Source organism: Hermetia illucens, chromosome 3, assembly GCF_905115235.1.
Source record: "Hermetia illucens chromosome 3, iHerIll2.2.curated.20191125, whole genome shotgun sequence".
Classification (NCBI taxonomy): domain Eukaryota; kingdom Metazoa; phylum Arthropoda; class Insecta; order Diptera; family Stratiomyidae; genus Hermetia; species Hermetia illucens.
This window is the reverse complement of record NC_051851.1, coordinates 9,049,772-9,066,107: the sequence shown is the minus strand read 5'-3', so window position 1 is coordinate 9,066,107 and position 16,336 is coordinate 9,049,772. Positions and strand designations below refer to the sequence as shown.

The 16,336-nt window shown below is 45.3% G+C and overlaps 1 protein-coding gene across 1 annotated transcript in view; it reads left to right on the top strand.

Moving 5' to 3' along the window:
• Nucleotides 1-16,336, top strand: part of LOC119651800 — a 628,198-nt gene that overhangs the window by 167,336 nt on the left and 444,526 nt on the right. Inside the window, exon 3 of the mRNA XM_038055584.1 lies at nucleotides 7,870-8,081. Coding sequence (XP_037911512.1) covers nucleotides 7,870-8,081 — 212 coding nt within the window. The remainder of the gene's footprint in view (nucleotides 1-7,869; nucleotides 8,082-16,336) is intronic.

Genomic DNA, 16,336 nt, shown 5'->3' with positions numbered 1-16,336 from the left:
ATATTGTCAGTTACAGGTATTGTACCAAAATACTTCACGGTTTCCCTTGATGTCCTGGGACTCTCACACAGTCTGGTTGAAACTATGCAGAAGTACATCATTCTGCATACGTGCTTGATGTTGCAGGGAGTTCTCGACGGATTTTTTCATTAACCTACCACCGGCTACCACTACCAGCTCTCCTTTATGATTTTACGAGGTAGAATCGTCCGAGCCTAAATGCTTGTATTAGGTAAAATCTGGCATCTGCCGAGATTGTGACAACTCAGAAGAAAAAGATGAAGAAAATAATAAGATGTAATTTCACTACCCCTCACCCAGAGCTCTGCGTGAAGTACATGTTGCTTGCTATTTGGAAATTTTCCGCTTTTCCTTGGTTAAAATGCCGAGCGGTTAGTTATTCTCCAATATTTTGTGGATAAGATATGTGAAAGTAATAAATTGGGAAAGTTAAGCAGTGTTAGGATGGGAGAAAACGAATGAGTGTTGCATATTATTAAATGCATGCTACCGTCAAACTGTCCCTGGACAAGGCAAAGAAAATGTTGTCAATGTCGTAAAGCCGCGGCCACTACAGATAGTTTGGTAGCTGACCTTTTTGTATTAGTTTCGCATGCTTTTCCGAGCTCTTGTGCCTCAAAGTAAGCACCAATACAATCTTTGGATCTGTGATCTATGTTATCCTTTGACTCTCGTCGCTCTATGCGTTAGTCTAGATTTTAGATAATGTTTGATTGTCTTCCTTTCTGTTAGAACTCCAGACATCCCGGTTTTGCGCCGAGGCCCACCAATTCGATATCCCTAAAAGCTGTCCGGCGTCCTGACCTACGCCATCGCTCCATCTTAGGCAGGGTCTGCCTCGTCTTCTTTTTCTTTTTCTGCCATAGATATTGCCCTTACGGATTAAGTGACCCGCCCACCGACCCTATTGAGCCGGATTTTATCCACAACCGGACGGTCATGGTATCGCTCATAGATTTCGTCATTGTGTAGGCTACGGAATTGTCCATCCTCATGTAGGGGGCCAAAAATTCTTCGGAGGATTCTTCTCTTGAACGCGGCCAATAGTTCGCAGTTTTTCCTGCTAAGAACCCAAGTTTCCGAGGAATACATGAGGACTGGCAAGATCATTGTCTTGTACAGTAAGAGCTTTGACCCGTTTCGAGCGGAACAGTCTTTGTAAGCTGAAATAGGCTCTGTTGGCCGCTAACAACCGTGCGCGGATTTCATCATCGTAGTTGTTATCGGTTGTGATTTTCGACCCTAGATAGGAGAAATTGTCAACGGTCTCAAAGTTGTATTCTCTTATCCTTATTCCTCTTCGTGTTTGACCAGTGCGATTTGATGTTGTTGGTTGATTCGTCTTCGGTGCTGACGTTGCCACCATATATTTTGTCTTGCCTTCATTGATGTGGAGCCCAAGATCTCGCGGCACCTGCTCGATCTGGATGAAGGCAGTTTGTACATCTCGGGTGGTTCTTCCCATGATGTCGATATCGTCAGCATAGGCCAGTAGTTGGGTGGACTTGAAGAGGATCGTACCTCTTGCATTTACCTCAGCATCACGGATCACTTTCTCGAGGGCCAGGTTAAAGAGGACGCATAATAGCGCATCCCCTTGTCATAGACCGTTGTTGATGCCGAATGGTCTTGAGAGTGATCCTGCTGCTTTTATCTGGCCTCGCACATTGGTCAGGGTCGGCCTAGTCAGTCTTATTAATTTCGTCGGGATACCGAATTCTCTCATGGCCTTGTACAGTTTTACCCTGGCTATGCTATCATAGGCGGCTTTAAAGTCGATGCAAAAATGGTGGAATTGATGTCCATATTCCAGCAGTTTTTCCATCCCCTTGCCGCAGAGAGAAAATCTGATCTGTTGTTGATTTGCTTGGAATGAACCCTCTTTGGTATAGGCGTATGGGGACTATGCGGCCTAGCAAGATAGCGTAGAATGACATATAATGCCTCTTTGACACTCGTCAGGCATTGATTCGCTGGTGGCTGTTTAGTAGCTTCCACGCATATTGCCCGATAACTTCCACCACAGCCAATTGTTGGCAACGGGAGTTCGCAGAGGTGATGGCAATCCGGACATTGGTTACCCCCGGACGTTCGCGTTTGATGGTCTCTTCTACCTGGTTTTTTTCTGTGAGACAGTGAAGGTCTCACATTTCCAGAGAAGGTGTGGGTTCTAGTCTGGAAACTAAAGTTTCCTTTCCCAAAAGCTTCTTGACTGCTTCGCAGAACGTAACTTTATTTGTTGTTCTGGGGCCTAGCTCGACTAGAACTCGTTTTACAAATGGAAGACATTTCTGCTCCGCTATCTTCGGGTTTGATCTTGTAACGGATTTCACTGAAGACTTCCGTAAAAGTCTTGCCTTCCGTCGGCTTAATAAGTAGAGCTGGCGGTCTAGTCCTTCTTCATCTCTCCACCTTTTCTTTTGGTGCTCCGTCCTTCGTGTCCGCCTTAATTTTAGGCAGTAGGTTTTCTGATGACGCAACGTGTTGTTGTCTCTCCTCCATTTTCGCCTTCTTCTTTTGAGCCCTGGAGAGTACCTGAACGCAGTCTCCTTCAGATGCTCCTTCCTCCTTTCGTTTTTTCCCCAGTTCGCTCTGCAATGGGCTGTCTGCGATCTGTTTGGTACTTGTAGTGCTCTCATCGAGAGGCGCAGTTGTTTCTGCTTCCCGCGAATTTTCTCTTACTCTTCATGTCCGCCCATTATATGAAATTCGACAAAGAGTTATCCACGGCTCCTGGGACTCCCAATGTGTTCCGACGTATATTGCTTATTAGCAGTTGGCTCTTCACCGAGAAACTTTCTGGAGGCTACTACTTAGGACGCAGGTATTATGCCAGCAAGGGGGTCAGAACTACTTGTTCAGGCACCTCGGGGACGCCACTCCCGTTAAAGATCGTTGACGACCCCTGAGGACGGAGCGTATATGATAGAGTCACTAAGTCACTAGAAGTAGTGATTTTATACTACCGAAACTTTTTAGTGCCGAGGAAGAGAATATATGATTACTATTCATCCTTTAGTGGGATATACCGCGTCAACCACACCTACTCGCCATCGGTCCCACTCAACTGAACTGCGCTTCAACTTCTTCCAGGACTTCCCGAGGCACCCGAAGTCTTCCTCTACTTTCAAGCATCGAGAGCTCTTGGCCCAGAGCCATTTGACTAAAGCCTGGTGAGGGAGCAATCAAATGATGCAAACCAGAGACACTCCCTGCTCATACCGTCGTAAGCTTTCTCCAAATCAATGAAGGGACGGTGAAGCGAAGACTTAAACTCTGAGTGCCGCTCCAAAATGATTCAAAGGGTTTGATGTGATCTGCGCGGGATATTAGAGAGTGGAAAACAGCCTGCTTTCTGCCAATTAAGCGAGATTCCCAAGGTTTCCCCACGAATGGAAATTGCAGATCTCTAAAAACTGCAAGAGTAGTACTGCTGGGAGATTGTCCAGCCCAGCGGCTTTACTTCGTTTGAAAATACTGGTGCGCCAGATGATTTCAGCCGAACTTTACCGGATGTGATACGGTTAGAAAACGTGGTGAAGTATCTTTTCTATCACTTCAGCTGTTCGTCCTCGTAGACAAGGGGTCGACCGTAAACGTACTTCACAAGGCCATTGAAAGGTTTGTCAGTAGATGCAAACTTTCCTGAAACCAATCATAGTACGTTTTCGATAGCCAAAGGTCGTAGCCATGCGGTCAGTTCCTATCCGAGGTATTGCTGTTTCTGCAACAGGAAAGTGCCAAAATTTGCAGGCTGCTAATGTCCAAACGTCTATCCTCTGTATAACAATCAGGGAAGACTTTGCGTGTATTCTTAAGCCCAAACTCACAAGATAAAACAAACTGGAAACACTGGGACAAAAATGGCTAGAAGAAAGCCGAATAAACCAATAAGGGCAAACAGAGAAAGTGCATAGTTGAAGTGCAGGAGCTCTGGACCCCAGCGCAGATGGCGTTTGAGAGTAGGCAAGCTGGCTCCCAGTCGTCAATATTCTTTGAATGCCACGCCTCAATGAAGGCTGGTCCACCAAAAAAGTGCAGAATGGTGCGCCTAAGGCAGAAAAATGGGCGTCACAAACCATAATGGTACTAACCACAAAAAGCGAGAAAATCTTGACCCATCCCCCCCCCCCCATATATTCTAAAATCACCTCCACTATGGAGCCTGGCGAGTTGGGGTTTAAGAACAAACTCAAGGTCTTCCCTTATCGTAAGAGGCAAATTTTGAAACTTTACTGCTGTTGTGAAACCTCACAGCAACGACCTTTGGCAATCGAAAACGGGCTACGGTTGGTTTTTGGAATGGGCATCCTCTTAATCCTCGTTTCCTCCAACTTAAGCAGGAATTCCAGCGATATAAACTGGATATTCTGAGTCCAAGCGAAGTAAGAAAGCGGGACTCTGCAGAGTACTCCTCTCCCTTTTTCCACACTCATGGCAATGTGTTTTCATACTCTGGAAAGCCAAGTGGTAGTGGAAGCTAATCCGGTTCGGCTTGCTTCTGATGGCTACCGCAAGACGCGCCCTGTTGATATGGAATCTCGTTTTTGACAGACATCTAACTGAACGATTCCTATCCGCTCAACTGAACAATGCTACGCCCCAACGAAGCCTTCCGATATAGTGGAGAAGGATGCCGTCTACGAGCAATTAAACGCACTTCAGGAGAGCCTTGCTAAAGGTGACATTCTGATCGTGATGAGCTGACATGAATGCAAGATCTGATCTGACAACACCTTACTCGTCCAGAAAGCTAAGAACTAGCTTACAGATGTGCGGGTGGAAATTAAGGATCTCGAAAAGCTTATACACGAGCCCATATTGTCATACGGAGTCGAAAGCTTTCCTTGGGTCAAGGAGGCAAGCTATGATGGGTATCCTCCGATAGATCTAGGTATCTAAGGACATCAGTCTTGAGGAAAAGAAGTGCGCGCTCAACCGAGTGTTTAGTTCGGTTGGCGAAAGAGTGTTGTTGGAATCACAGTGCTCGTCGATGAGAGATTTAATGGTCCACTTGACAATTTTGGTGGAGGAAGACAGGATTAAAATAGACCTGTAAGTATTGCGGACCTGTCAAGAGAATGAACTTCGTCACGAAGAGGAGAGGATTGCGGAGAGAACCTATTTCTAAACAGGTTCCGCCTTCGCGTAGGTTTGTATCTGATATCCTCAAGGATATCGCTAGGGAGAGAAATTAGGTTCCGGTAGTTTAGAGAGAAGGTACCAATTCGTCAAATACTTGCTGGATTACTTCAGTGTATATAGACGAACTGTCTAACCTATGGCATCGTTGGAAACAGTTTCGTTGGAAGGGAGGAGGAGCAGTTCAATTTGAATTTCAGGGTCCGATTGTTGAGTTTCCAGTTCGCCTTCTGAAAGGCAGGGACTAAGGTTGGAGAGGGCCAGATGGTTCTGTCGGAGAGTGAGATATCTAAGACCACTGCATCGTAGTCGCAGATACCCGGGACTGTTTTTAATTAGGGATAAGTATTGGGATTTGGTTTGAGGGTTAGATTGCTGCTGATTAAAAAGTGGTGAAGGTAGGAATGGTAATATCCTTTATTAAAAGGGAGGGATTTAGTGGATGTCATGAGTATCAAAGGATTGTTCGGGGCAATAGACAGCAGCAACGAAGACCAAGGACGATTGGGTTTCCGTAGATATACGGGTGACCTCAATAGACTTGAAACTATTGGTTGGAGGGAACAATTGTTTGGAAAGGAATTTGTCAGAGGACGCAGGTGTTTCGGCATTGAGGATCGGACCGAGGACGGTTAGTTGGGAAAAGTTAAAATTTAGGAAATTGTGCCTATGCTGATAGTGCAGCCTGGTTTCACACAAGAGAACTATGTGGGAATTATGTTTGCCAAGAAATAATTCGAACTAGTGTCTGCGACCTTGGTCGATGCTAGAGTTGATGATCAACCTCCATTGTTGGACGTTAGGATACCGATCATTGTGTTGAACGTTTGCAGGAGTTCCTGTGATTTCCTGGCGAACTCAAGGAAATCGAGGATGGAGATTTTCGGGGAATTTGTGTTTTTACTTCGCACGGCATCTGCGACGGGCACGGATGGCCGTGTGAAAGCGAGATTTGTGTTTGCTCTGGGAGTTGGAATTGAACGGGAGTTTGGTACTCGTTTCTGAGAATTCCCCCTCGCCACGACTTGGTCGAACATCTGCCAGTTATAATAGGCATCGCAGTTCACGCACTTTGGAGCTTGATCAGGTGTTTTCGAGCATTCGCCCGGACCATGATCCTGGTGACATTTCACGCAGCGGTAAGAAAGGTGACAGTTCGTTGATGCGTGACCCACTCAACACCTGCTTGTTCCTGATTCTTTCAAATCGCACCAAGGTATGTTGTATAGCATTGATGCCTGTGATGGGTTATTCAGAGAACGAGGAGTCAAAAGTGACCAGCCACAGACCCAGCTGGATGTTCATGGTCAGTGCCCAAGTCGTGACGAAAGGTTTGACGCTGTCGACGATGGAGACTCCTTATGCCTTGGGTCTTGTGCAATTTCAGCAGAGGAGAAGGAAGCGTGAAGACCTCTGAGGATGAAGTTTGTAGTCGGCAAAAAATTTGTATCTGAAGCAACATATGTTATAGCTCATTTGTTTATTCAGGAACCAGCCAATTACTTTCCCTTTTTGGGCATTTTCCATTTGACTTCCTAGTGCAAAGAACGAGCTTTCCAAATCAAGGCGACTTCCTGTATCAGGCAAATGGTATTCTCCAATCCACATTAGAACGCGAACATTTTGGGGAATGTTCATTGGTAAAGTTTAATGACTTTATACATCCACTCCGCCGCCACTTGCACATTATGCCTATCAAAAAGGGATGTTCCAGCAAAGTTAGAAAAAGTGATAGATTCATTTTTGGCGTTCAAAAGATACTTAACGTGGCGGCAAGGATGTTAGAAAAATTCACTGAAGTTTGACTGCGCGGTTATGGTGGATATTATGGTATCTATGGCACACATGAATAGTTGCATAAAAGTCATCTCCTCAGTGGGTTCCAACTAGTTGCCACAGCCTTCAACCAGACTAAATAGACTTGCTAACTTAAAACCAAAAGAAAAGGATGAATGAAGTTTTATACTCAAATTGAAAGGACTCGATTTCGTTCTGGATGTGTGCAAAATGCTTTATGCCTAAGTATGAATACCAAAATCCCATTGGAGCCGGATAAAGCGGGGCCCTAGCAAGGCTCACACTGCACTTTCAATAAGCGAAAATAAATATGCCTTCAGGTGCTGAATCAACGCAGTCACACGAGGTTATACAAACAACTTTGTTTCGGAGTCATTTTCAAAAGCCATTCATTAGAGATATTAAAACCTATTGAAGTTTCCCATCATCTGGGCTCTCTGAACGACGTGATCAGCGCAAAGTATTATTGGAGTTAATTGAAAAGCAGCTTCACGGCAGCATTTAAACCGAGTCTCCATGGGTGTTGACTTCCATGATGGCCTTGGTTTTCTCATCACATTTTTTCTGCCGCCATTCAAGTATCTTTTTTGTTTTATCGCTCTTATTCCTAGAGCAATCAACAAATGATACTACTCCCAAGGTCGCATCCTCAATTCCCCAGAGGATTTCATTACCTCTCAATGCTTCCACTATTCCTGCTCGTGCGCCGATATCAGCCTGGCCCCAATATGATTCGGTCGCTTCATTAATCATCATAATCTTCCCTAAATATATTTTTCATTACAGAACGAACTGAACAAAAACGAACCAGAAAAAGATTTATAACTTGATTCCATTTTCTATACGCTTTTCACATTTCCATCTTATTATTCAATTCTACTCTGTCCATGCTTTCTTTTCCCATTACAGATGGTCCCCGAAAATTTCATAATTTATCACTGACAATAGAGCCAGCTTGGATAAAACGTGGTCAAAGTGCAACGTTACATTGCAGATATGACTTGGGAGGCGATCCTTTGTACTCGGTGAAGTGGTACCGGGGCAATTTGGAGTTCTACAGATACTCGCCGTTCGAGAAACCATCAGCCAAGATATTTCCATATACGGGAATAAAAGTTGACGTAAGTATTTTGTTGATATTAAGATAAGTTACAGGAACTTCTATATGATATGAAGAGAAAAGACGGTTATAGCCCCTCTGGAAAGTATAGAAGCAGAGTTGGGACAAATAGGTCTTCCGCAACCATCTAACTGTCCATTGTACCCAATCTGATAAAAAAATGTTGGTCCGAGTTACCTACCTACCTATTTCTTACAAGCTCACGTTTGCTAGTGACTGGTACTATCGTGGTTTTGGCTAGGCTGGTCCGCAGTCCCACCTTCCTGCACAAGGCATTAATAACCCTTAGCTCATTTTGGATTTTATCACATAGGATATCCTCATATTTGCCCCTACAAATTAGAACAATGTCGACCGCGTAACCCTGGACCTGTATTCCAGAATTTGTTACCTCGTCCACTACCATAAGCAGTGACAGTACCCCGACCTGTGAACAACCTTAGTAGTATTCACGACAACAGAATTTGTACCTGTCGGTATTTCTATTTGCCCACTCTCTAACATTTTGCCCATCAGAAAGTCAGGGTGTTTCCCACTCCCTTCCGACTCAGGGCATCTTGTGTCTCTGTGTGCGATGTGTTATCGAATGCTGCTTCGATATCCAAAAACGTACACAGTGCTACCTCTTTTGTTTCTATGGCATCCCGTACATCCGTCAGCTGATACAGAGCAGTGAAGGCTGACCGTCCTGCCTGGTAAGCGTGTTGATACTGATATAGGGGATTACGTTTTAGAACGTTAGTTCTATTATAGTTGTCTATAACCTTCTCCACCGTTTTGAGTACGAATTTTCATAACAGGAAAATTGGTCTGAAAGATTTAGGGTGGAAAAGGATCCATTTTACCCACTTTCGGAATTAAGACCACTTTTGCCGTCTCCCTACCCTTGGTATATATTCCAGGGCTACGCTGACCCTTACTCCTTACGCCTGGCTCAGAAGAGAGTCTAAGATGATTTCTAGGCCTCTCTGGATTAGTTCTGGGAAAATGTCATCTTTGATACTTTCCAGTCTTCCTTCCTTCCTTTTTTATTCGTTGTTGGGGTGTCAGGCAGAATGTTGCCGCCTGACGTCGTGGGATAGAACTCTCGGAAATGAGTTCTGAGAAGCAGGTGTACACTGTCCTCCTTATTTTCCGTAAAGTCCCGTCTTGCTGCTCTTTGTTTTTCACAAGAGGAGTCCCAAATTACCTGAATGCTTCCTCTTGTATACCACGAATCAGCCCCCGGTACACCCAGGGTTCCTGAGCCAGCACTATTCCAATGTTTACCTTGGAAGATGCCCTTGCATGGTGGAGGTTTATCTGGGCTATCTTAGTGCTGGCATTGCGCGTCGCTGTCCACCCTGAGCCCTAGAATTTCAAGGTCTAGGTCTTTCAGTATCTGCTCTTTACTGGGCAGCAGGTCTACCTCCCTGACTGATCCAATCCTTTCCGCTTCTATGGCTTTCGAGATTTATTCGAGGACCTCAGTATGTTTTTCACCCGGTGTCTCCTCCAAGGTGCCATTCCTGGGTTTTTCCCTGTGCACGTGCGCAAGTATATTGCCAAATCCATAGTTGATATTGCAACCTTTGATTGCCTCCAGAGATTGGTCATCTATCCTGATCGTGAAGAGTCCGCCCTTGCCCTCCACCTTGGTTCTCAAGACTGTCCATAATCGCGTAAGGAGATCCTCATCCTAAGCGATTAGGAGGTCGATGAGATCTCCCTCCTATATTGCTGCGGTTCTCAGGAGAAAAACTGTCACCATGTGCGCTCCTGGTATATCCTCCCCAGCACATGTTGACAATTCTGCTCATTCCCAGCCTGGTAATTTAGGAACTATGGTTCTAAGCAACTCTGCAGTGCCTTCCGTCACACAGTCTACCTGTATATGACCAGGTCGAAAGCATATCCCAGTGAACATAAGTTTCGCAATCCATCCCTGACGACAAGGTCTTCGATAGTTTCCTGCTCCACACAAGTGAGTATTCGCTCGGAAAATATTTTCGGCAGTATGGCCAGTCTGCCCTTGACCGTACTAGCATAGCTAATAGAGGGCTTCCTGTTTCTTGTCTTCACGCCTGTCCTGCCCGGGTTTTCTCCTCTCTTCAGGTTTGTTTTTTTTGGGAACATTCCTTTCATTCGGGGTAATTTTTGCTGCTCCCCGTCTTCTTGATAAAGATGGATTATGTATATCCTGAGCACTCTTAAGGGCCTCTTCTGGTTTCAGGGGTTTCTTCAGATAATGCAGGTATCATTTAACACTTCCGCTACTGAGACTTGTATCCTTTTGGACGTCTAATATATTTATTTCAGATGTGCTTTTGCATGTCCCTGCTTTTTGAGCAGTAGTGTTTGTTGGTTATTGTCCTCGCAGTATACGAATATTGACTTTGGATCCACTGCTTGACGTCCAAACTTCTGCCTTCTTGGGTATTACCACCTGGGTCCCAGTATTTCGGAGATGTGCCTCCACCTGATTAACCAGTTTGTGTGCGGTCTGGGATCTCGCTTATTTGGCTGTATTTTTTTGTTTTAATACGGGTACTTATTTGGGGTTAGGAAGTCCGCCGTGCCATAGTCCCCCGTAGCACGGTAAGGTCAAACTTAGTCTTTGAAGCCATCAGCTATCAATGAAGCTCCCTTCGAATGCAATCAGTTACCCCTGGAAAGCCACGCATCGCCCTAGAGGAGAGATAGCCCACTCTTAAAGATGAATAGGTTGGCCTCTGGGGGTTATATTCCGCGTTAGTCCATCGCGCAGTGCACTGCTTGACCCCCTTGCACCTTCTGTAAGATATGAGACACCCTTCCTTCCGGTTGGTGTGAGTTTTATTTCTGCTTCGTGTTTGACGAGAGACTCATGAATGGACTTTCGATTATCCCCGTAAACTCGGGGTTTTCTTCAACATTGGTGACTTTAGATTTTTGAGCAATGGTTGATAGTCGATGCTTTGTGTTCGGGAGGCAGGACTGGATCACTTCCTAGATTCGCCTTCTAAAAAGGAAGATTTCGTAGCAGGTCGTCAGAATCACTGAATTTCGTAAAAAACGCCACTAAATGTACTAGCCCCTGGACTTTTTCCCCAAAAAACTAAACTTGACGCTGCACCACTTCGTCTAACAATTTATGGCTCTTTGAGGCGGCGCCACTACTTGATAGACATTGGCGCCGAAGTATCGGTTCTCCCTCCTTCTGAAATTGCCGGCTCAAAGCTCATCGCTGATCTGCAATTATGGTTACCAGGTAAGTAGAGGATGAGTCTAGAATTTCACGGAACATTTTCTTTACGCTTGTTTATTGCGGATATCAGCATTTCGATCATAAGCGTATACTTCTTGTTCCTCATTGACCTCACAGCTTCCCTTTGGTTGATCAGGAAAAATATCAGTTTGCATGACCAATAAACCTTCCATCGTCTTTGAAGATGTTGTCGACTCACCTATTCGTGCGCTTCTTCAGAAATATCGCAACATCATTACCGAGCGCAATCTCGTTGAGTCAGTTAAGTACGATCTTTCTACCTTTAAGAGATTCATCCAGTCTGTGCTAAGAATCCTTCCCTTTTATTTCGTATATTTCGATAATGTTCTGATTGCTTCCTCTGAGTTTGAGCATTTAGAACACCTAGAGGGCATTTTTGAACGTCTCGTTGAGGCCGGTCTGGTGATCATTGTTGAGAAATGCAAATTCATACAACCGCAAGTGAGAAGTTTCGCCCATCTGATAGCCCCTAAAGGCTGACAACTGGACCCAGTTAAAGTTGAATCAATTTCGAGCTTCCAGCTTCCGAATACCGTTAAGAATCTGAGAAGGTTCTTGGGCATGTTAAACTTCTACCATCGTTTCTTGTTGCTGAGTCGTCCACTATCAATCCATAATGCTTACCTGTTTAGGCCGAAGACCAAAGACTTCTGTCTGATTGCGCGATCAGCAAAACCTGCCCAGGCGTTTGAGACCATCAAGCAACAGCTGGTGGAAACTACAATTTTGGCATACCCTCCGTAAGTGCCGTAAGTGCTGTCCTTTACTAAAAGGTGACACAAGCCCGCCAGTCGTTGAGGTTCTTTTGCAACCAACTGAACTTTGCCCAACAGAATTACAGCACCTACGATCGTGAGTTATTTTCCGTGTATCTCGCAATAAGCTACATCAGGTATTCTGTTGAAAACCGACCGATCACACTGTTCACGAACCATAAGCGACTCAACTTTGCTGTGAAATCGAAGTGCGACGAAATATCCCCCATCAGCTTCGGCACCTGAACCTTATAAGCCAGGACACTTCCGACATTCAACACGTGTTTTGAAAAGATAAGGTATTGGTTGACGCTTTGTCACGTGTTGCAGAGGTCTAGATCCCCGCCACCGTCGACTTTCTGGCAATCGCAAAGACGCTGAAGGATGAAGCAGTTCTTCAGAGCGTCAGGACCAGCTCCAAATATTTAAGGAATTTCCTATCTTCGGCGTCCAAGCCCCGAATCGGCTAGTCACCACAAAATATTTCTGACATCCATTCAAAAGAACGTCAATTCTTGGGCCAGACATGCCAGCTGTACCATATAGTGAAATAGGTGAGATTGGAGGTAGGCGTGTTCCCTCAGTATACTAAGCCTTTTCACATAATCCATCTTAACAATATTTGTTCTTTGTGAAACTTGCACGATTTCAGGTATTGCCTTATAATCATCATTCACCCAATAGCCTGAGGGGATACCCTCGAAAGACAATACTCTCAATATCCGTGGAAAGGTTGCATAGTATGTACGCTCGGCCAATCAAATAGGAGAGCACAACCATTCACATAATAAGAGGAACTGAAAAGCCAATTCCTCCAGATAATGCGAGAGGAAGGCTCGGCAGAAAGAAAGACCGCAAAGAAGAGGATATTACAGGCTAAGTCTTGCCTGTCAGAACCTCCGCTTCTGCTTCTACTAGGAAGTTGGGAAAAAAATAAAGCTGGTGATGTAAACGCAACTGGTTTAATGTCGGTATGCGGGACAGCGCACGGTGAATCTGGCAAGACTACCAGCCGACGACAGAGGAAGGAAAAGCTTCTTGGAAATAAGAACTTAGAGCACCACAAACTGGGAAGATATTATTAGTCAAGTCACTACGCAACCTGCCAAAACTTTTCTATTTTCTGCCAGTCTTTTGATCCTTTCGTAACGCACAGTGAGTTCTCGGCACCGTAATCATCGTCCACGGAATGCAACTCGAGTCCCTAGAGTTAGGAAACTTCCTTGGCTTTAAACGCTACCGGACAATCAAGTATCGCTGACCCAAGACAACCCTCCTTCGTTGCAAGTCCTGTCACTCGTTCTACTTGATTTCCGGACTGCTAATCACGAGGAATTTGCTCAAGTCCCGGGACCTGATATGCAGAGAGAACCTGACACTCTCCACTGACCCTATACTAGACATTAGGTCGAGTCGTAACACCCCTGGGCTGCTTCATCTACTCAAGGACGCAGAGAGGAAGTGGAAATTATCACCACTCGCTGGTCATGCGAAAAAAGTTTTCAGCGGGCCCAGAAATCTCGACTTTGGCGCGCGGGTCCTAATTAGGACGGACTTCTCCCGGAGCCTTACCATTTCACTTTTCACGTCGGAGAAACCTCCAAAAGGGCGGTCCGCACTGGCCATGCTAAAGCCTTTCCTCCCAGAAGAAAACGCAGCAAGGAAGAGGGGCGTGCGATGCGTCCATTTCGAATTACGTGACCGAGCTAAGGGAACCATGCGTCTGGTTATTCATTGAAATCTCTTTGGTTGATTACAGCAAGGTTGAACTATTCCGAAAAATTTGTAAAATAAAAACACAAAAATTCTGCACCAAATCTCGGTTGCTTCCGAACTCATTCCAGAAACGATAATATGCGTTTCTTTCGGACTTTTGGAGTTCATTAGGATGACTTTTTGGCTGTGCAATGCAGAGATTATGGTCGTTTCATCCTCGTACTGGGGATTTCTCGGCCACCTGATTAATCCTGAAGGCATCCAGCCCAGTCACCTTGGCTGCAAGGATCTGCAGGATCTGAGAAGGTTCCTAAGCATATTAAGCTTCTACCGCCGTTTCTTATCCAGGATCCCCTACCATCATCGACCCTTAATGCTTACCTGTCTTGCCTGAAGACCAAACATTCCCGTCTGATTGCTTGTTCCCAAGAGGCTGTTCAATCGTAGGGGACCACTTTTCCTGGTTTCAAGTTATGTCATTCCTTCTACTTGGCCTCTGAGCAGCTAAACACGAAGAATTCGCTGCAAGTTCTGTAGGACTGGTATAGAGAGAGAACGTGAGGCTCTCCAGTGCCCCTATACTCGACAATATATATATACACATACACCCTTCACCCCTAGGTGGGGTATAGTGCGTTAACCATACCTATGTGCATCGCTCGCGGTTACCTGAAATGCCATTCAGCTCCCACCACGACTTCTCGAGATGCTCACACTCGTCCTCTACTGTTTCGCGCCAAGTGTTCTTCTGGTAACTCACTCGTCGGCCATTTTGGGGGAGGGGATTTCACTCCCTGACGTAACTTGCAATGCGATTGTCGCCCCTTCTTAATGTGTGATGCCAGCCAGCAGCTTATGAATAAAATCCGGTTCAATAGGCTGCGGTGGGCGGATCATTTAATCCATTCGTCCCATTTGTCTTCAGTGAAAAACGGTGTGTTTTTCAAGGCATCATTTATTTTCGACGTGGTACCAGAGATACAAACGAGTCCGAAAACCATGCATGCGAGCTAGTTTACATACATGGGAGGGGAGGTGAGAAAAATTCGAAGGGGAACCCTAAAATTACTTCTTCGACGGTGACGCACTCAACGCAGGTTAATTAGCAACCGCATACTCGCGGATGGGCAGAGGGAAAAGAGGGTTCGGGAAAAGTAAGACGAACATCCCCGAAATCAGTAGGTTTTGTAATCATAAAAGAGCGCATCACCCGCTTTGAAGAAGGGGATTAAAACCTCGGTAAGCGAGCAAATAGTGCCTAAAACACTAAGGGAGCCGATGTGTCAAAAGCTATACCACGATTGGACCAAGGTTGGACCAAAGAATCCAAAAAAGAAGAAGGTGAGAATGAGGACCCGTCGCGAGGCGATAATCATTTCAAGCATGGGTATTATGTCGTATGTAGACATAAAGAGAAGGGTGAAATCTCAAAGATCTTGTAAGCAGGGTCCGGAGGAGCCAAAAGGGAAATCTCATGTCTGAAGGAAGAAAATCCGAAGGCTTCCGCAGCTAAGTCAAAAATTTACTTGGGGAAAGCGATACCGTGCGTGACCAAAAGCGTTAGATCGCTATACAGTACAATGAGCTAGACGAGGTCTCCTCTAAGGCGGAAATTTACACTACCTTAGCTGAGGAGTTGAAGCTGCACGACTGCCTTACAAGGCATATGGAAATACACAGACGGCTACCAGCAGAAGCAGCGGGAAAGCTGATATCAGGAAGGGGCGTATTAAATAGGTAGTCTTTCGCCTTAGAAAGCAAGTCTTATTGAAGAGATGCTTGAAGTGTCTAGCGCAAGACCTGCTGTCGTAGACCATCGACGAATCAGAGAACCCTATAGAAACTCTAATAATAGTGCGTGAGTAGCCTATCCAACAGGTTGGGCGGTCTTGTGTGTATGGGGGGACCAAACCATACGGGAATGTATGAGGCGGTCCACAAGTAGATTCTTATGGGTAAAAATAGACGGCATATACCTCTACAGCTGCTCCTCCAAGTCTGACGTTGGCTGAATTGCTTTTGGATGCAAAAGGAGGAAACCAAAAGTCATCGCCAGTGCATGGGCCACAGAATGGAAAATTTCGGCGACGAATGCAAAATGGCGTTGTCTCTTAGTTAGATAGCATTTTGGCTAACGACAATCAGGAGTGTGGATCTGACGTTTGTTAATTTACTAGCTCGCGATATATCCTGGAAAGTCAGTGAACAGTACACCCATAGTGATCACCAGGCAATATTCTTTGGCCTGAAGAGCAAGTCAAGCGGTAGGAAGTCTGTTCATCCGAAAATGACGAGAACGTCAGGCTGGTCTGCGAAAGCAATTGACGAACAAACATTCATAGATGTGTGGTTGAACCAGGATACTATACAAGGTATACCCTCGAAAAAGCCCTCCAAATCACGGAGTGTATCGCGAACGCATGCGACTCATCGATGCCGACACGTTATACTTTCCACAGTAAAAGGTCCAACTGCTCGTGGAATAGTGAAATGTCAGATCTTCAGTAGGCGTGTCATCGGAGGAGCAGCTCAGAGAGA